This window comes from Dreissena polymorpha, chromosome 14 (genome assembly GCF_020536995.1).
Source record: "Dreissena polymorpha isolate Duluth1 chromosome 14, UMN_Dpol_1.0, whole genome shotgun sequence".
Taxonomy (NCBI): domain Eukaryota; kingdom Metazoa; phylum Mollusca; class Bivalvia; order Myida; family Dreissenidae; genus Dreissena; species Dreissena polymorpha.
In genome coordinates this window covers 9,770,900-9,793,666 of record NC_068368.1, presented here as the reverse complement: position 1 = coordinate 9,793,666, position 22,767 = coordinate 9,770,900, and the positions used below count along the sequence as shown (strand labels likewise).

The following is a 22,767-nucleotide window of genomic DNA, read 5'->3' as shown; positions in this document are numbered from 1 at the left end:
ATTAGTGCGATGCAAGATCTAATATCTAATAATACAATTTTCTTTCCGACAGTTTTGGAGTTCGGTTCGTTCTGAGACAAGATGGCAGCGCCCATAACAAGAAATTAATATAAAATGCCTTTTATACTTATTTGTGGGAATCCGTCTTGTGGGAAGAGTAGACGAACTGAAGAATTGAAAAAATATTTTGAAAACGAACAGAAAAAGACCGTTGTAGTATTCAGCGATCACAACACTGGTGTCGATCGCAATAAAGTATATGCTGGTAATAATTGATGGGAATCTGGATATAGTTGTGTTTCGGAAATTTTATGTTTCGACTTATTACAGTTGCTATTTTGTATATGTGTGTGATTTTTCATAAAGGAAATCAGCACCAAAAATTATTGGTCACAAAGTGTCTGAAGTATACGGCTTTCAACTTGTAAAAAAGCTTTTAATACATTTTTCTACTTAGGTGATTTAATGTACATATATAGGAGGTTTTTGTGTGACGTCACAAGAGGGGTTTTCCGTTACTAAAAATAGATTGGCCGTCAACTTCTCGATCGCGGCCTATTACATTGTATCAGAGTAAAGGTCGTCGGAAGACTTAATACTTACAATTTCACAAAACAAAACTATAAATACCCGTATTCTTTTTTAAGTAAGACTTTAATAAATGATATTTCAAAAATTATAAAACATATAATAATTTGGATATTATTATAAGTGGTGTGGATGCGATAGTGTTATTTTTCATCAGAGATTGAAATTTAGTGTAAGGGGTGTATTGAATCAGTTATAAAACAAAGCCCTTAAAAAGCTCAATACATTTGATTTTTCGATCTTGAAATGTAGTTTTAATTTCGTTTACATTGAATGAATTTTCGTTTCGTTTACATTTAATGAAAATATTAATAATTTAAGCATTCCAATTGAAAATTACACCTGCATATTTTGCAAATTGAACTGTCCTTGCATGAACATGTATATTGAACTCTTCTCTAGCGATCATGAGCGATACAAATCTAGCATTTTATGATACCATAAATCTACACATTTAATTTATTTTACGCAAGTATTTTATATCCGTGACCGTATACAATGACCAAACGCGATTGCTGGTTTTCATGATGATGTTTCGAATACTGCAGTAACACACGATCTTTACACATTATAGCAGAGTTTACATTTGCAGGTACCAGTTAAATACGTTAATTGTGTAGCAGTAAATTTGTAAAAAATTTTAAATGTATAGTGATTAAACACTTTATTGTTATGTTTAAACTGGCTAATATATATACTTAATAGTTCCTACCTGTTAATCCATTTCGGACAAATGTCTATATTTTAAATATGTTCCAATATTTTATTAAAGCAACTGTTAAGATTTTGACTTAATATGCTAAGAGATGACATGGAGGTATCATAAATTGTGTTTAATGACCAGACACATGTGGTTTATGCAGAGACCCCATACAGAGTCATACAAGTATAGGTCCCTGGGTTTATTACACACTGTTTTCTTAGTAAATGTCTGGACAGTATCCGATCATATCGAGATAATCGGTTTGTGATAAACAAGGGGGCAATTAAACACTGTGTTAAAAATGCTGAAACAAAGAGTGTTAAAACTGGTGTGAACAATTAAATAAAGCATTTACATTTATCAAGAGGATTTAGTTAATCTGTAACAAGGTAAGTTTTTACAGACAAATAGGTTCAAATCAGTTTCTATATGTTGATTACATAAATTCAATTAATTTGTTGTTTGTTTTCGTCCTTATTTGTGTTCGTTCATTGGATTCAATTTAATCTGAAAGAATTTCAAGTTCTGAGTATTTTTTGTTATTCAAAAGGGTCGCGAATATGATTGTAACCTTATCACGATGCGGTTCATCACATGCAAACAATAGCAGAATGGCCGCAGTTTTGACGGCCAAAATTTGAGCATGCGCAAACGTGACGTCATTATCGGAATCCCCAAAACCTCCTATACATAAGTTAATTGATTATTTTCAGGTTAGCTGAATTCTTAATAAAGACACAGAGTTTAATTAAAGTATTTATAAAGATATTGTATAGCATCTAGCGCTTCGGTTAGTGGACGTCCAGGCGTAAATTACGCACAAAATTGGCAGTCGTACCTCAGTTTTACAAATGGTGGAAGTCACTTGGACATCCAATTAACCGCATGTATACTGTTTTCTAAGACACGGGACATACAAATCACAACAGTTAATCTGGTTTTTACTCTGTTAACCCCGCTCCGCGCTTAATCCACATAAAAGCGACATGGGGTAATGAATAAGAGATAATATGATTATAGGTGCTACCTAATTTACGGGCAAAAGCTTTTTAAGTTTTTTGATAACCATTTATTTTTAATAATTATATGGACATGATTGTGTTCAAAATATTATAATTGTTGCAATAATTAAGTAACGCATCCAAAAAAATCAATCTTAAAACGAGTTACATGTTCTTAGCTTAAAGATCTAGCATCTTATAATTTTTGTGTTTTCTAGCCACAGGAATTTAAAGGCTGTGGTATAGTGGATGGGGTGTCTGCTAACTGGCTTAGTCACTGGGAGGTCTCTGTATTGATCCCTTTAGTGGAAGCATTCTTGAGATAACCCTAAAAAAATACTATGGCCTACCATTTGGGTTGAAAGTAAAGAAGACCTACAAGGTAAATAGAGAAATGTACGTCCAAGTACAATAATTGTACGTCGACATACAAATATAAAATACACTTCGAAGTATATATTTGTACGTCAAAGTACAATTTGTACTTCGACATCCTTGTACTTCGACGTACACATTTTCTGAACAGCCAATCAAAACCTTTGTCTCTGGAGCCGCTTTACTTCAGATTTATTCATAATAAATGTTTAAAATCTCTTTTTTAATTGAGGACAAAATGAATAAAAATATTAGAATGGCAAAAAAAAAACAACATAAAAGTTTCAAGTATTTCATGAATTAAAATAGATTATATACAAATTTGAAGAAGATTCAATTGCTACCTTTTTAAAATTAAAATTATTCAGCATATTGTGAGTATTTATTTGATCATGCAGGGCGGAGTATCACGACCGTCCAGCGCATTACTGTGTAGGAAATTCACAATGGTAACCAAAGAGTTACCAAATATTAACAGGATAAATTATGAATAATAACCTCCCCGTTTGTCGTATTTTGTGATAACCATAACTTGCATAAGTCAGAGGTTAATTCCGCCACGCCAGGTCAATAAATACGCACAATATCTATGAGTTAGCGGTCGATAGTCGCATAATTTGATATAAATAATAATAATAATAATGTTCAATGCCAAATATCTCTAAAAGCAACAGATGTAAGGTGTCTTCTGATTGGCTAACACCCAAGGGTCGGTGAAAATTGTATGTCAAAGTACATTTCTCGTTCTACCTAGTACAAGTAACAACCAATTTATTAATTACACAATAGAAAGGAAATCATATTAATTGCATTATGCACTTACTAAACAAGCTATTTGCTACTGTTTAGAATTACACTATCTTACTAAAAATGATCACAGCAGGTACTTAGTGCTTTTACATACTTGTGGTAAGTTTTGTATTACTTGTTTGACATTTATTGGCAGACACTTGTCGATATACAGACTAGATTTGCATGGGAACTTTAATATTTTTTCAGCATAATTGCCTTCAAATTGTTGATATAACAACCCTTTGACATTTTTTGCACATCTGATCTTATTATACCATTTTATTATTATGATTTTTGTTTATAGATAGACAGATATAGACTTTTCATGTTACATCCAAGTAAACCAACAGAACCAATAAAGATCACCACAGATAATAACTGTGTGTATAGCTTGGAAATTTTGATAGTTCAGGAATCCCTCCTTTGTTGATTTGTGTAAACCAAAACTGTCAGTTTTGCTTAATAGAATGGCTTGTGTGATGCCCAGCTCTTGCCTTGGCAGAACAGCTTCTAAAAACGGAAAACCAACAAATATCTTAGAATTTGATAAATAATGCAGACAATTTATGAATGTCTTGTTTTTTGTTGATTTAGAATCTGGAAAAAAATTTACGTAAGATTGTCGTACGAAAATCCAACGGTATCGGATTTCGTGGTTTTAGGCCTAAACTTATTATAGTGATATGTAACCTTTCGGGATATCGGTAAAAGTGCCAGCAGACGAAGTGTAAATACGTTAGAAATTAAAGCTAAAAGACTAAAAAGTTAGACCGGAATATCTTTAAATTTTGTGAATAAATGTGTTTCTGATGGATAACAACGACAACTTACCAGAATATTGTTCATGATCACACGTAAAACTTCTTTCTGAGAGCGAATGGAAAATGCGTCACGAATTCTGACAAATAAACAGTAGGGTGTCGTTATTGGAATACCGCGAGAATACTGGAAGAATAGAGATGCCAACTATAATGTTTAAAACAAATAATTTTTTAACAAACGTTTGTGATTTGTCAGGATAATAATAACAATAAGATATCGAAAAGATCAACGCAAATAAATTCGACAGAATTCTGAGATTCGGCAATATATTTAAGACGGGTTATGTTCACGTGTGTTTGGTAAAGACTGTCACTATATGTAGTGAACCAGTCTTCGGTTTTATACCAACTGAAGATGAGTATTCAGGGGAGATAATTGAGTAATGACTTAATTCTGGAATGGTTGCGAAGAAAAACAAATAATGGGAGAATATTTATTGCGATCCGCTACACAATTATGATGTCATTGATGTAATTTTTCCTGAGGTATGTATTTACATGTGATTTAGCATATGTCAAAGTGTTTTTGATTTGTTCAAGGTCATAAATAGCATCGCGAAAATATATGTCACGTGGCAATTTTTTTAGACGTATCCCTATGTGGTATTCTTATGTAATTTTATGTCTAAATTTCCATATGTATGAACGGTCAACGCCCGCTTCGCGGGCTTATGCCCGTATAACTGATAAGAGATATTAAAGTATTGAATAATAAAGTCACATTACACAGCCATATATATGCTGACGCAGATACACCATGAGAAATTCTTGGGTTACTCTCAGTTGCCAAACTGTGCTGTTCAGCATCCAATCGGTAACAAGAATGCGTATAAGGGCAGGGTTAACTGGCGATAATTATTTTTGATTGACGTTAGTCTTGAAGTAAGCGTTTATTGCAGATTGATTTACAAGGAATCACAGTTTTAAAATTTACGTTAATTAAACAGTAGATGAAAGACAGTGTCGGGTATCCTCATCACACCTTTTTAACATAAACAATTACTTAAACAATTGTTCCTTATGAGAAGTTAAATGCAAATTGTGAGCAATTAATTACTTATGGCGAGTAAGTTGTGAAAAGGATACCCGTTACAAATTGTATGCGGTAACGATTTAATTTCAGTACAAGTATATTTCATCATGTCCATTTATAGAACTGAATAACACAATTTTTTTACAGCCACGTGATATTATTTAATGATGCCATGTAAAACCCGTTTTTTAATAACAGCGCAAAGTTGTTGCTGACAGAGTCAAGTTCCACGCATGGAAAGCTTGCGTGTCAAAACAGTCCATGTGCCGTAATTAAATATAGAAGTGCAACTCGGTATATTTGTATTTTAACATGAAAAAATATATTGTCATTAATGCACACAATGAGATATTATTGATATATTGAAACTATAGAAAAAATACATAAATTTACAGTAATAAATAAAATTAAATTCGCTCATTGATTGGTCGTTATGAACGGTACTAAATGCTTGCAAATCGTGCACTTGATTTATGCATGTTCAATGGGAATGATCCCATCCAAAAACTCACTTTTCATATGCACTTGCTCAAAATGGCGGACATTTGTGTTTATAAAATTCTTATACACATTGTCAATACTTTTCATATTTTGGTTTTGAACATTGAAATTGCAATTTTATTCTGGATTATATTTTAATTGATAGTGTTGTAACATGTATGTCTCCAGCGATCAACACAATGTGGTAGGGTTTACTAAAATATTCATTAAAAAAATCGGGGCTTCCAACTGCATTATTTGGAACGTCCAAAATTTAAGGCTTGGAAGTCAGGACTTCCAACTTTTCAAAACTAGTGGAAGCGCTGTACATCAAATATCTATTACCAATGTTACATGTCTGGCCCAAATCAAATTGCAGCCGCAGCTTTTTTTCTAAACCATGAGAAATCTTTTAATAAATATTTCTATGCATTCCAACATAATTGGAGCTCTGTCTGGAATAATACAATACACAACAGGAACATGGTATCAGGTTGCCTTTATGGGTTATTACACAGCATTCATACAAGCAGATTCTGTGAAACCTGTCAGACTTATTTTATTAAAACACAATATCTTCCAAAAATAGCTTTAAATTAAAAAGTTTACTTGTAAAAACACATGTGTATGATATACCAAATGCTTGACATGATTCCATCCTTATCATACAAAAGATTGTCTGGGTTGGACAAAAGTGTGCATGTAACTGTCTATTAGCTAACAAATTGAGATACCTCCACATTGAGAATAACAGTGGTTTGAATACATTACTAAGGTTAAATTTATAAGGATTGATGGGAGGTGAACTTAATGTTGAGATTTATTTATTAAAGATAAAAATAAAATGAGTCTTGTTCTGAGAAAACTGGGCTTAATGCATGTGCGTAAAGGGTCGTCCCAGATTAGCCTGTGCAGTCCGCTCAGGATAATCAGGGACGACACTTTCTGCCTAAACTTGATTTTCGGTAAGGAGTGACTTCCTTGGAACTAAAAATACCATAAAAGCGGAAAGTGTCGTCCCTGATTAGCCTATACACCTTTTTCCATTGGCAATTGGTCCCCCTACAGGCCTTAAATTTGATCCAAAAAAACACAAGAAACACTGATTCTCCCAGTTTTGTAAAAATCTTGCTGACATTCAGTTTTACCAGTGTTTCACAAGAAATACTTGTCAGCTATATAGTGTTCATCAAGTCATGAGTAGCAAATGATTCAAACCAAACTTACTAGTGCAGTAACTTGGCTTTTTTCTCTGTCATTTTTTATTCCGCAACAAGAAATTGAGAGTGTGTGCATTAGCGCTACATATCAATACAGACTAATCAGAACATTAACATCGTCATTAAATTGAAAAAAAAAATTACAAACTAATTGCGTTACAATCATAATGTGACATTATAAGACTAAATAATTTGATATGCACTATTAAACTTTTCTGAAATCAAAACACCATATATGTCTGCTCATAGGCCAAACATCCAATCATATTTTTGCAGAATATTTTAATGCAAGAATGTAATTATCTTATGTAGTTTTATACATCTTTTTCCATTATTCAAATGGAAAATGTAAAGATCATCCTAGTTAAATTATGTATTGCATAATTTTATCATTTAGATTAATACATTATTATGACTTGGCAAACTATTAAAAAATGCCATCACAATCCTCTCAAATGCTCTGACTTGTGATCTAAGATCTGTCACTAATTAGATTGACTTGTAGTTAATGGTCAGAGTCACACATAAAGGTCACATTGCGTTCAAGTGTTTTCAACATTTGTCAAAAATGTCTTTTTCCTTTGTATCTTCAGACTCTAAAGAAGAGAAGATTGTCAGAGGCAATTTGAAGTCGTCAGTGCAAAGGTAATTTAAAACATCAGCATTCAAATAAGGAAAAATAGCAGCTGATAAGCTGTATTGTGTGTAAGAACCAGTGGCTGATAAGCTGTATTGTGTGTAAGAACCAGTGGCTGATAAGCTGTATTGTGTGTAAGAACCAGTGGCTGATAAGCTGTATTGTGTGTAAGAACCAGTGGCAAGGTTAGAATAGTTGGTGGAGCGCCATGTTAGTGTTCCAATGTTTGTGGGTTTGAGCCCAGCACTGTATATATATTTCTTCTTGGAGTTACTTCAAGGATAGCTGATTCATATTTTATTTATATTTAATATGTTCATGGTCATGGTCACATTAAAAAGTTAAAGGTCAATTTTAGAAAATTGTGTTTGACACTTTCTGGAGCGTTCAAGGTCCAAGGTCAATCAAAATACACTGTCAATTGTCCAATGTTGGATATTAGTACCTGACACTTTGTCCAAATCATAACCATGTCCATCAAGGATGAGTTTTCAAATAACTTGAATTGAGTTTGTCAGCATGATCAGAATGAATGTCCGGAACACAAAAAACCCTGTCACAAGGTCAAAGGTCAACATCACAAATTAAGGTCAAAGGTTAAACCTAGTCTTTTGCAAATTAACGGTTTTTAAATAATTTTGCAGTAGTTACTAGAATATTATGCAACACATATTGTATTCAAGTCTACTGGTTGGAGGTCAAGGTCGCAATTTAAGGTCTAAAGTAAAACAAGATAAATAGATCAAGATTTCTCCAATCTTGACCTGAATTTCTTTTACAGATGGGCATACTAGATCATATCTTTGCGACTTTGTATTTGAACTAATTTAACTACATTTGTATTACTTGTATTGTGTTACTCACAAAATTTATATAACATATTGTGAAGTTGATTTTTCTTCTTCTAGAAACCTGAGTAAAGAAACAATTACCATACTTGATTCATTGAATTATATTAAAGGTGAGTATATTTCTTGTAAGAATTGTAATGTTCATAGTTATGTTGCACTCAAGATATGATTTTAAAAGAACGTGTGACTACAGCATACTTGGACTTACTCTCACAAGTACAAATTGATTCAGTTTTTCATTCATTTATTGACAGAGTCATGTTATTTTGAAATAGATATAGGGAAAAACAATTGTATGCAATTTCCTATAGGATTAAATGGAATTCTGTATGCTTGTTCCTTAAGAAACATAAATAAACTGCAGCTTGTTTGCTGGGGTTTCATATATTGTCATTTACAATAATACCTGTGAGACAAAATATTGTTTTCACAGTATTTTTAATGTTATACCATACTAGTACGCAATATCTCAGATATTATTGAAAGCAAGTCCGGGCTTAAGTGTTATTGGCCTCATGGGGAAGAGTATTTAGTTTGATGTCTTCATTTAATCAATATTACCGTCTTGCTTCTTCAGGTTTCAGATACGAGTTGTATTGTGTAACAAAAGAGTGCCAAACAACACAGTGTGTGGTGAGTAACTAGCGTGCCATCTTGTAGAGTAATATAGCACTAGTGATCTTCCAGTGTTTCCACATGCTTTAAATAAAGGAATCAAAACCAGTGGTTAAAGTACTTGTAAATTAATGATGTTTTTCCGTTGCCAGCAATGTAACTGTATGATCATGGAAATGTGCAAGTGGATCAAGCAAGTCTGATGTTGCACCACAAAAAGTTTTCACTTTTTTAAGTTCGGATAACCATAGCAAATTACTTGCTTGTGCTAGTACTTTTTCTCTATGACCAATACTTTCACGCAAAATGTTAAATACTAATAAATAGCTCCTCAAATGAAGTCTTGGAAGCCACGATCATAGGACTGGCTAAGGTAAATAAAGAAGCATTGCATATTTGAGTGAAGGTGGGATCGCAATATAACTCTACCACACCTGAAAACTGAACTGACAAACATTTAAATGTCTTACAACCATATGAGTGCTGTCAGGCAAAATGAACACTTCATACGTAACAGTTCAAAAACAGACCAAAAAAGTAGTCCCTATGTACATGTTCTAGCTGTTGGATAAAAGAAAGGTGTGGGATAAACCTTATCTTTATCCAACGGGTCTTAATTTGTTACATAAAATCATTAATCTGTTGGATGAATTTCAATATCTTACAACACTACATCTCTAGCAGATTGGCCAAATGTCAGACAAGTTGTAAACTGACAGAACTTGGTGTCTTATCTGTAATTTTGAGGGTTGAAATAGTCTGTCATTGTCTCTAAATGTAATATATGAGTCATGCTCTGGGAACACGGGACTTAATACATGTTTGTAACGTGTTTTCACAGATAAGCCTGTGCAATCAAGATACTGCACAAAGGGGGTTCATTATACGGTGCAGGAAATCTCTACTGATACAGTCAAGTTGTTTAGGTAGAATAGTGAAGATTATCGCTACTTGTTAACACTCTTCATCCCTAGTATGTGTACTGTTGTTTTCAGGGATGTGTTTTAATCAGCCAACATGCAGTGGATTGAAGACAATGTATGCTATTATAACTATGAGTGGTAATTTTTGTGCATTTATATGAGAAAAATAAATAGTTATTGAAAACTAAGCAAACTTATTTTCTTACATTTATTTCAAATGTTGATAATTGCACTTGTACTTAATGATGCTGATTGTAATGCTCGTTTGAAATTGGCTATATTGCTTCAATCACTCTGCAGGTCGTGGTGGTGTAGTGGATGAGGTGTCCGCCTAGCGATCAGGAGTTCGTAGGTTCGATTCCTACTCGGGTAGCGTTCTCATTTTCTCCTCTATAGACACCAAGTACTGGTTCTTCCCAGGAAACGGACTACCTGCCTATGATACTCAAAAGAGCGGTTGGCAGTAAACAGAGTTAGATAGCAACAGGTATTCAGTCCCGCTAATTGGTTTACTATCACTTTCAAACAATGGTTGACTCTATTGGCCTTAAAGAACTAACAGTATGCTTTGCAAGTTCATGTAAATTGTAGTACAAACTTTATGATTTTCAGATTTTCTGTGATACCAGTAAAGAACTAGCAAGTGAATGGAACAACAGCCGAGCTGAGGAAGAGAAGTATTTGCAACAAATGTGAGAATAACTCCTTTGTCTTTATCTTAAATTACTAAATGTTCTACTGTTTTGTATCATTTTATGTTAAAACATGTTAATGGGATGTTGAAATTTATAGCAGATTTACCCAGAAGTAGTTTGCTTTCAAGTCATTCTGTCTGACCAGGACTCAGGTTATGCTTTATTGTTCTCTATGGTTTGTATTATTAATCTGACATGGGCCTTAATGGCTTTAAATGGAATTCACACAGTTTTTATAGAAAGCAGTATTCTCTGGTCTAATTTTGTTTGTGTGTGGATAATTATATCCATTTGCATCCATGTAGTTATTACATGTATGAAACTGACATTTTACACATCTTCATAAGATAGATGATTCTTTATTACTTTGCTGTAATTACAAAATTGCATGTGCTAGAATTTTCTTATATTGCAATTTTAAAATGATGCTATTTTACCGAATTTCAAGTTTATACCATGGAACCTTTCTTCCCCTTTCTCAACTTCGTCAAAGGAGGCTAGGCTCTTTCCCCAATAAATAAAATAAAAGCCCAGATGTGGAATCATTTTTATTCAGATTCGATGGCCTTGTGCAGAGGTTTGAGGAGCCAAGGTCCAATAACCGCTGGGATAGTCCGCTGTTTGTAATTCAGAAGGACGATGTGTTGCCGTTGGATGCAATATCAGACGCTCTGTTGAAGAAGAAGGCTCCAGCCCCCAATGCCTCCACGGCACCAGTTTGTAGATTTATACTCAGTTGAAATAGAAAAGTCCGTATTTATGAAAATAACTTATAATCTCCTCCACATTTTTTGTCTAGTCCCAATGCATCAAGCTTTGTACAGCTTTCACAATGGTTGAGGGTATGTGCATAAATGCATGTGTAAGGTAGTCACTCCTGGCTTGATCATTCTTTATGCACTTTTTAAAATAACTTACTTAAATGGTTAACTACTAGAATATGTTGTGTCTCATGTTAGGCATGTCTCCCTAGCTGAAGGTGAAGGTCAAAATTAGAGGTAATAGTTAGACAAACAAATCGATGGTTTGGACTGTTACTTCATCATTTATCCATTAATTTAATAAAACCTTTCCACAGTTGTACAGCATGAGGAGATCACATGTTTCATGTTTCATGTAAAATTCAATGATCGAGAAATTTTGAAACAACTCATCCAATAATATATACAATAACATTTACATTTACAACCCATCTTCCTAGCTAAAGAAGCAAAATCGCACATTGTGGTTAATAGTCAATTTGTTGTGGTCTGAGGCTTTAAAAAATGTTAAACCCTAAAGTTTAAATGAAACTCGTGTCTCCGACTAGTGTAACCCCAAAGAGCCAAAAAGTCTTTAAAGCGGCCTTTTTACAGATGTATGCATAAAAAACAAGAATAAATTTAAGAAAGAAAAAGTAACCCTTACCTGGGCTGGAACCACTCACCCCTGGAGTAAAAGTCTATCGCTTAGACCACCTGGCCATCTGTGCTCATACAATGTGGGATGCATTTTATACTTTATATAAGCAATCCTCGTAGTATCAAAAATATAACAACTGAACAGAACTCTCAAAATAACTCAATCGTTTTGCGCTGCAACGCTTTATAATTTTCAGGTTCTTTAACATTGAAAGAAGCATATAATTGGTATTTTAGAGCATGGTTAATGTTCAGTATTACTGTTCCCTCACAAACATCATAACTACAACAAAAATTTGCGAATCTGAAACATTTTTTGAAATTGTCAATTTACAAAAACGTGAAAAGGCCCCTTTAATTGAAAACAAAGTGAAATTATTAGTCAGGTGAAATCAATGCTTAAATGACTTGAATCTCCTGTGCTTATTGTAAAAGTAACCCTTCTGGTGCTGTATACCAAAAGAAATAGTTAGTTTCTAATAATAAAGGCAATTTTTTGGGCTATTTCGGTGATGAAAAATTGAATCTAAGTAGCCCAAAGTGCTAGTGGCATAACATATATTACGCCTAAAAACTTGGCTTAATGCATGTGCGTAAAGTGTGTCTACTGCTTTTATGGAATTTTCCGTAAAAAGGAAGTCTCTTCTAAACGAAAATCTAGTTAAGGAGTGTCTTCCCAGTTGAGCTTGTGCCGACTGCATGCACATGCATTATACTCATTTTTTCAACAGCGATTCTCGTATATTTCAGCAACCCCTCTCATCTACTAACTTTTTGTATGAACTGGACAAGACGACCCAGGACGTTGTGGGGGTCATCATGGGGTCACAGAAAACATGTGTCCCTGGGGATAATATAGGCGTATCCGGAGCTACAGATCAGGTACATTTTTGCTCGAAGCATCATGATTAAAATAAATTGTGCCCCTACAGTAATATTTCCTGGGATACAATACGGAGAAGTGTATACCTGTGTTAACATGTTCGACCGTCTTAAAGTCTGTTGATGTATACAAACTTATTCTCAAATTTTTCAACAAACCACACTTCTGTTCATGCACTGTTTCAATTTATGTGGCCACCCATATTTTGGTATTTAAACAACACTAATGCAAAATAATAACATTATATTGACCAGTACTTATTCTAGTTGCAGTTTCGTTTTTGTTTCAGCTTCAGTACACGCGACCTTTGACCCTTGCCGAGCTTCAGAGGTTGCGACGTCAGTTCATCACGTACATGAAGATGCACCCCGTGTCCAACCACGCCCAACTTACAAACATGTTTATACAGTACCTTAATAATACGCTCAAATAAAAATATATGTGTTTTTTAATATTATTTTCACTAGTAATCAATTTTAAAGGGTCAACATTTTCGTATGGATTTGGTGTCAGCCTTTTTTATGCTCCCCCAAAATTTATTTTGGGGGGAGCATATCGTCGCCGCTTCGTCTGTCCGTCCGTCTGTGTGTCCGTCCGTGCACAATTTTTGTCCGGAGTATTTCTCAGCAACTAATGACCGGAATTCAATGAAACTTTATGGGAAGCTTCACTACCAAGAGGAGATGTGCATATTATCAGCGGGTTCTGGTCGGATGATTTTTCACAGAGTTATGGCCCTTTGAAATTTTCCATTAACTGTACATATAGTGCAATTTTTGTCCGGGCTATTTCTCAGCAACTAATGACCGGAATACCATGAAACTTTATGGGAAGCTGCACTACTAAGAGGAGATGAGCATATTATCAGCGGGTTCTGGTCGGATGATTTTTTTCACAGAGTTATGGCCCTTTGAAATTTTGAAAATTTCCATTAACTGTACATATAGTGCAATTCTTGTCCGGGGCTATTTCTCAGCAACTAATGACCGGAATTCAATGAAACTTTACGGGAAGCTTCACTACCAAGAGGAGATATGCATATTATCAGCGGGTTCTGGTCGGAATATTTTTCACAGAGTTATGGCCCTTTGAAAATTTCTATAAAAAAATTATTGTCCCCCCAACTACTGTGCCCTCAAGACGTTTCCTTTTATCTGAATATATAGTGCAATATTGTGACAAAAAATCTTTGGGGAGCATCACCCGTCTCCGACAGTTTCTTGTTTATCAGGTCATGGGTTCAATCTTTTGAATGTTCCCAAGACTTTTGATCAGAAGGTCCAGGTTTCGATCATTGATGGGACCCGCACAAGCAGTTTTCTCCCGCCCTGGCAAGACAGTGAACTGGCACCGGGCTCCCCAGTTTTATTGATTAGAGTCTAACCAAAACTTTTGTTCAATGATATTTATTTGTACGTATGTGTAATTCTGCCCGTTGACTCATTTTTTTCACTGAATCTTTTACTGTGTGTGTTTTGGCTTCAACTCGTCTGTACTTGTGTTGCAAGCTATGCATCTTCTATGAAATAAATTGTGTGTAACAGTGCTATAATCAAGAGTTAAACAGTGATGCATGATTGTACATGGTCGTGAGTTCCTTGACAATGTCGTTACTTGCATCACGTTACAATGCCATGTGTCGTGTTTAGTGTCCCTTTACAATCTGATGCAGCGTGTCACGAAACAGTGTTGTGTCGACTGTCATGCTAGAATAAGGTGTCGACTGTCATGTTAAGATGTTACTTAAATGTGGTTTATCGTATGACGAAAATAGCTCAGAAAATAAATGTAACGTGACACACACAGTGTCGTGTCGAGTGTAATATGAGGAGTACATGCCACATGTTGAGTGTCTTTCTTATATGTCTTGCCGAGCTACGTTTACTTTAAGTCAGTGATCATGTAACGAAATACGTTGATTGGTGAATATTCGTTTTCCAAGAGATCTGGGTGATATCAAGAACAGCAAAGGCTGATGTGCAATTGTTCATATACATTGAAAATACCTGTTTATGTTTGTATTCGTGTTTTATATAATAAACTTCTTTATTGAACGCTACAACTTATTGAATTAACACAGGCTTGTATCAATCATTTAAGTAGTACCCGGGCCGACAATGACCAATCGAGCCAAACTTAAGAACGGGTTAGTCTGGCATATGAACCCCGTCACTTTTAAAGAAATCTTGAACCATAGACCGATTTACTGCAACATGTTTAATACTTTATAGCCAAAATAATGACTTCTATTTTCACATTACACAAAATCTACGTAGATCTATCGTACCTGCTGTTCGTTATCTTCGACGCAATTTAGCGTACAATATATTATACAATATTGTGATTCTATATAAGATTGGGTATTTTCTACGATTACACATTTTCCGGTATAAACACGCGTGTTGTCGCATGCTAAGCGTAAGTCAAGTGTTATTTAATTTGCATATACACAATCAATTCAACATATTTAAGTTTTTCAAGAAATACAAACGATAAATTAGCAAATTATTTCGTATAAATTAGTGTTCATCAATTTCATCTAATGGCTAAATATTACAAGCCATCGATTAACATTTAATACATTTCTGATTGAATTTAAGTGTTCTCATTTCGCTGTTATTCATAGAGAACGTTCCGGAATAGCCACGTGATGCTTTTGTAGCATATATAGCACACTGTTCAAAGGGTAAACTTTTCCCGCGAATAAGAAAATAAGGTGTACATGAAGTCAAATTATATTAGGATATGAAACGATCAAAGTCGTCCTACATACGATATGGCATGTTGTGATGGCTTTAATAGACCCTTTTCCCAATAAGCCACTATTGATAAAGCGCGAAGTCATATGACTCGCAGAATTCTAGAACGAGGCTGAACGTGATGCCATTTTTAATTGGGCCACGCAACGCGGCATCTGATTTCGACCCTTCACGCCGTTTGAACATTGGGCTACGCACCGATATTGTCGCCACAAGACGATATCATACAAGTAAGCAGTACATATATACTTCCCATTTGAAGTCATTTATTTCCTGTTAAAACATTAACTTCCCTTTCTGAATCGAAGTAATCATACCCCAATTACCATTGGTAATGGGTGCTATATAGGAGTCACTTTGTCGGTCCGTCGGTCGGTCTGTCCGTCTGTCGGTCTGTCCCGAAATTTCATCCGATCTTCACCAAACTTGGTCACAAGTTGTATCTAGATGATGTATAGGTCAAGTTTGAATATGGGTCATGCCGGATCAAAAACAAGGTCACGGGGTTACTTAGTGTGTTTTAAACCGAAATTTTGTCCGGACCATAACTATGTTATTATGCCCCCCTTCGAAGAAGAGGGGGTATATTGTTTTGCTCATGTCGGTCGGTCGGTTTCCGGATGATAACTCAAGAACGCTTAGGCCTAGGATCATGAAACTTCATAGGTAGATTGATCATGACTGGCAGATGAATCCTATTTTCAGGTCGCTAGGTCAAAGGTCAAGGTCACAGTGACTCGAAATAGTAAAATGGTTTCCGGATGATAACTCAAGAACGCTTAGGCATAGGATCACGAAACTTCATAGGTAGATTGATCATGACTGGCAGATGACCCCGGTTGATTTTCAGGTCACTAGGTCAAAGGTCAAGGTCACAGTGACTCGAAATAGTTAAATGGTTTCCGGATGATAACTCAAGAATGCTTAGGTCTATGATCATGAAACTTCATAGGTAGATTGATCATGACTGGCAGATGACCCCTATTGATTTTTAGGTCACTAGGTCAAAGGTCAAGGTCACAGTTACTCAAAATAGTAAAATGGTTTCCGGATGATATCTCAAGAATGCCTACGCCTAGGATCATGAAACTTCATAGGTACATTAATCATGACTGGCAGATGACCCCTATTGATTTTCAGGTCACTAGGTCAAAGGTCAAGGTCACAGTGACTCGAAACAGTAAAATGGTGTCCGGATGATAACTCAAGAATGCTTAAGCCTAGGATCATGAAACTTTATAGGAACATTGATCATGACTTGCAGATGACCCCTATTGATTTTCAGGTCGCTAGGTCAAGGTCACAGTGACTTGAAACAGTAAAATGGTTTCCGGATGATAACTCAAGAATGCTTACACCTAGGATCATGAAACTTCAATGGAACATTTATCATGACTGGTAAATGACCCCTATTAATTTTCCGGTAACTAGGTCAAAGGTCAAGGTCACAGTGACTCAAAACAGTAAAATGGTTTCCTGATGATAACTCAAGAATAATTAGGCCTAGGATCGTGAAACTTCATAGGTACATTGATCATCACTGGCAGATGACCCTTATTGATTTCAGGTATTTAGGTCAAAGGTCAAGGTCACAGTGGCATAAACCGTATTCACACAATGGCTGCCACTACAACTGACAGCCCATATAGGGGGCATGCATGTTTTACAAACAGCCCTTGCTTATCGTTAGATTTTAAAATAACTTGGTACATTTGTTCACCATCATGGGACGGTGTGTCGTGTGAAAAAAGTACGTCAATATCTCTAAGGTCAAGGTCACACTTGGGGTTCAAAGGTCAAATGCTTGTCCGGGCAATAACTTTATCATTTATTGTGAGATTTTAAAATCATTTGGCACATTTGTTTACCATCATTGGACGGTGTGTCGAGCGAAAGAATTACGTCGATATCTCCAAGGTCAAGGTCACACTTTGAGTTTAAAGATAAAAAAATGGCCATAAATGGGGTGTCCGGGCAATAACTATGTCTTTCATTGTGAGATTTTAAAATCATTTGTCACATTTGTTCACCATCTTTGGCCGGTGTGTCGCGCGAAAGAATTACATCGATATCTCCAAGGTCAAGGTCACACTTTGAGTTCAAAGGTCAAAAATGGCCCTAAATGAGCTTGTTCGGGCCATAACTATGTCATTCATTGTAAGATTTTAAAATCATCAGGCACATATGTTCACCATCATTGGACGGTGTGTCGTGCGAAAGAATTACGTCGATATCTCCAAGGTCAAGGTCACACTGTGAGTTCAAAGGTCAAAAATGGCCATAAATGATCTTGTCCGGGCCACAACTATGTCATTCATTGTAAGATTTTAAAATTACTTGGTACAGTTGTTCACAATCATTAGACAATGTGTCATGCGAAAGAATTACGTCGATATCTCCAAGGTCAAGGTCACACTTGGAGTTCAAAAGTGAAACATGACCATAAATGAGCTTGTCCGGGCCATAACTATGTCTTTCATTGTTGTGAGATTTTAAAATGACTCTGTACATTAATTTTGTTCACAGTCATTGGACGACGTGTCCTGCGAAAGAATTCAAGAGTTCAAAGGTCAAAATGGCCATAAATAACAATGGCATAATAATTCTTAAACATCGCCATAAATTAGATTCTCTTGTTTTGTGAAGACAGCATACAAAATAGTCTGTGTCAATGCGGCACGTGGGGGTATACGTCACGTCTGTGACAAAGCTCTAGTTGTTTTTATTTAATTGTTTGCACACATTTGATACTCTTTCTTTGAGTACTTTTATCCCGGCGTTCAATATCCCTTTGGTTCGGCATACACCCATCATCTCGTTATGATCAGATACCGAGCAGACAAATAGAAACAACATGATGTCATATACACAGGTGGCAGAATACTGGTCATTAAACACAATTTATGATAACTCCATGTCTTCTCGTGGTAGTAGTATTGGGTAGTTTTTTTGTGGAGTAATGTGACGCCGAATACTCAACTGCTGGTAGAAGAACAGACTTTATTCAAAGTGGGGTGGAGCACAGAAGAACAAATGTTCAACTGCAAAGTCATAATTTAGAAACACCTGTCAGCACTACCAACGTGACCTCTTCCACAACTTTATCGACTTTAAGAAAGCTTTCGACCGGGTGTGGCATGGCCTACGACAGGTTCTGAGAGGATTCAACATTGACGAATGGCTGCTGAGTCATCCCAAAACTCTACGGTAATGACAGCAGCACAGTACTTTTCAACGGGCATATGGGTGACTTCATCAGGACATCAGCGGGCGTCCGTCAGGGCTGTCTACTCTCTACCGTCCTGTTTATCTTTTTCATTGAGAAGATAATGCAGGAGACCCACCAAGGTCACCACACCTCCATCTACATCGGTTGAAAGACCGATCTCCAACTTGAGATGCGGATAACATTGACCTCGTGGATGGCACCAACAGTGAATTTCAAGACCTCATCAACAGACTATGAAGGAGCAGGAGCATAAAGGCAGGTGGTCAGCATGGGAAATACGAAGATCATGGTGAACATCACGACCAACATCAGTGCAGACATCACCATGAACAGCCAGGAGTTGGAAGAAGTGACCAGCTTCAAGTACTTGGGAGCAACCCTGTATTAGTATGGTATCATTACTGCCGAGGTCAGAATTGTCGAGGTAATCAGAAGAAAAGCTGGATGGACAATGTGAGAGAGAGGACGTCCCGCCCGATGGATAAGCAACTTTAAGCGGCCCACAACAGACCTGACTGGCTGAGGATTTCTGTGTCGTCTTTCTCATTTACTCCCAACGGTCAGACCGGCCATGGTATATTTCGTTTGACCACAACGGGGTTAAATAACGTTTCCGAAAAATACAATCATTTACGATTTATAATATAAAATGCTATATGTTAACACACATAATAATTAATAAAAGTATTTCAATAAACATACAAAGAAAGTTCGATTTGCATCATTTGTACGTTTGTTGGTGGGTTGTATCTTAATATTCATCGCAATTGTCGTTACATTTTAAGTAAATTCAGTCAATCTTATAGAACATTAACATAAATAAAATTAAAATATTGTTGTGTACTTCGCTTTTATAGGTCTTTGTTTAATGAGTGATTCAAACCCCTTACACTTTCGATCGCTCATGAAAAATAAAAACACACACACCAATACCATTAATAATTATAAGATAAAATAGTATATTGTATTATTTTTGTAATTTAATTTATTGAAATCATTGTGCAAGAAATAACACGGATCATATGTAGCTTTGTTTTATGAAATCGCAGGTGTTTAGTCTTCAGACCACCTTTACTCTGATGCTTAAAATTTACTCTTCTTTTTGTAAAAATGCAAAAAATGTGTAAAGGACGTATGCGGCAGTTTTTATGCAAATTTTGCTCCACCTAGAATTTGATATTTTTTTGTATTTAGTTAGAACCATCAGTTGGGGATAGAAAAATAAAATAAAAATCATGGGTCACCGGTGTTGTTCATTTTTTATTCGCACTTGAACAACAAGCATATTTCAGCACAAGAACAATTCACCAATAAGGTAATAAAATAAAAACTTGAGCAAATTAATGAGAAAAGTGTTGAAAACAACCTCTATTTCTCACAAAATCTGTAATACTGATTTAATTTGACTGCAAAATTATATTTTTTTTACATGAATCGATTGATTTGTGTTTGTTTATATCAATTTTTAAACAAAAACAAAAACAACAGAATGTCAAATATGAAAATAAATAAAATGCATCAGTCATTTTTATTTTTACATGCCTTCCTCCACCTAGATTTTCTCCAAATTAACCTAAAGGTTTAATGAGTAATAACTTAATACAAATATAAAAAGAAAACCATAGGTTACCGGGATCGTTTGTTCTCAAATGCAGTTTGACTGCATGTATTAAAATACAATTTAAAAACGCAGTGGAAACCATGTAGTAATGGTGCAGGTCAAAACACATACTAGTACATGTATTGCTGTATGCCAATGAAAAAGTAGATTTAAGTGTAAATGAAAACACGAGATATTTGTAACAAGATCAATAATGATATGTAAATACATTATCCAACTTAAAAAAGATGTATACAAAACATTTAAAGGGCCATATCGACAGTATTAGTTTTAATTCTTGACATGACTTGACCAATGTTTTTATGTATGCCAAAGCAAAAGTAGATTTCAATTTAAGTGAAAACACAAATTATGTGTAGCAAGATCAAACAAATATAAATTTATATTGAACCAAAAAAAGATTGATAATTGAATACATTTAAAGGGGCATACCATTTTTTTTTAATTCTTGACATGATTTTACCAATGTATTGTTGTTTGCAAATGTAGATTGGAATATAATGAAACTGCAAAGTATAAAAGATGTGTATCGATATCATTACATTAGGTTACTTAAGTATTCAATAAAACAATACGTATACACTACACTTAAAGGGGCATATCAACGGTATTAATTGTGATTCTTGATATGACTTCATTAATTCACGGCATATCATTTGTATGAATTAATGTATATAAACGCAGTACCATATTATTGGAATTGCTAGGAATATATATATGAAAAACAATTTTATCTTCACAGTTCGTGTACGATAAAAATCTAATCCAACACAAGTGTTGCATTGTTAGGAAAACGTTAACATACTGCAAACAAGTTTGCATGTGAATAGAGATACTACAAAAGGCAATTATGGCGTATATGTAAATCAATGATTCACTACCCATGAACTATCTATAATGAGTTTTTTTTTAATTATAATAATCTATGAGTTGTTGATACGCCACTGTTATGCAAAAATGCTGAAAACTGTACTTTGTTTTTAAATCTACAATGACTCAGATATTTTAAAGTACAAAATTCCTTTTTAAGAACGTACGCGGTAATTTTTGTAATTTTTTTTTACATATAGCATAATGTTTGATCTATCTTTTGCTGATATTAAAATACAATAAAATCGAGGATGACGGGTGTTCTTCTTTGTGTTATTGAGCTTTGAATTAAACGACTATTTCAACGTGTGAGTTTACCTCGCAAATATGCCTTCAAGAACAAAACTGAGCACACAAGTGAAAAAAAAACTGTTGAAAAATAATGTTATTCTCTGTGTCCATTTATAATTATGATTACAATTTTATTTAATACCATAAAACGTCAAATGGATATCAACAAAGTTAATCGGAAAATTAAAAAATATATAATCTCTTACTTTCAACTTCCCCAATCCTACCCGTGATCCCATGTTTTGTCGTAAGTATTTCAGCGTGTCACAAAAACGGGTGTTTCACTATATTTAGGTAGAAAGATTTAGATTGCATTGCATTCGTGTTATATGACGTTATGTATGTATTATAAATGGCTTGCACGTGCCGTACCGGCGTACGTTCAAATACTTTGCTTAACGATGGACCAGCCTGTAAATGCCTTAGTGTACATCAATGTTTTATCTAATCAATTGCTTGTGTACATCAATGTTTTATCTAATCAATTGCTTATCAAAAATAAACACAATCTGTTTCGAATCATATTGGTCAGAGAGAAATAAATTAAGCGAAAAAAATAGTATGCAAGTTTTATATACACGTGCGGCATGCACCAACATCCGCACATGGTTTAGAGTTATCAGAACGTCGTGGATGAATAATTTAAATTCATCAGATATTCTATGTAGTAAATAATCTGACACAACATTACATAAAAGTAATTGATATCTTAAGCCGTTGTTTGAGAAATTAAAGTGTTCCGATTTATTTTGAAGCATAACATGAAACGCACATAACGATTTTTATTATATTATATATAACACATTTACTTTGATGGCATGTTTTAAATATGTGATGATTCAATGACAAATTGCTTAATTGGAAAGAAAGCTATCCGTTTTAATTGTACTTGCGACACAAACATTTTCAGTTATAACGAAGAATTGACTGTTTTCCGTATTGAGATTCTTGCTTGTTTTTACAAACATGCGATAAAAGAG

At 34.9% G+C, this 22,767-nt stretch overlaps 2 protein-coding genes across 2 annotated transcripts in view; both read left to right on the top strand.

The window, feature by feature from the left end:
- The window catches only part of LOC127858671 (receptor-type tyrosine-protein phosphatase kappa-like), a 130,597-nt gene that overhangs the window by 57,486 nt on the left and 50,344 nt on the right, over positions 1-22,767 (top strand). The gene's annotated exons all lie outside the window — the stretch shown is intronic.
- On the top strand, positions 44-13,453 carry LOC127859013 (protein KTI12 homolog). Its single transcript, XM_052396398.1, has 8 exons — positions 44-265; positions 7,607-7,658; positions 8,559-8,611; positions 9,079-9,134; positions 10,652-10,731; positions 11,291-11,450; positions 12,885-13,016; positions 13,307-13,453. Exons 1-8 carry the CDS (start codon positions 115-117, stop codon positions 13,448-13,450), a joined length of 828 nt encoding a protein of 275 aa, XP_052252358.1. The 5' UTR covers positions 44-114; the 3' UTR covers positions 13,451-13,453.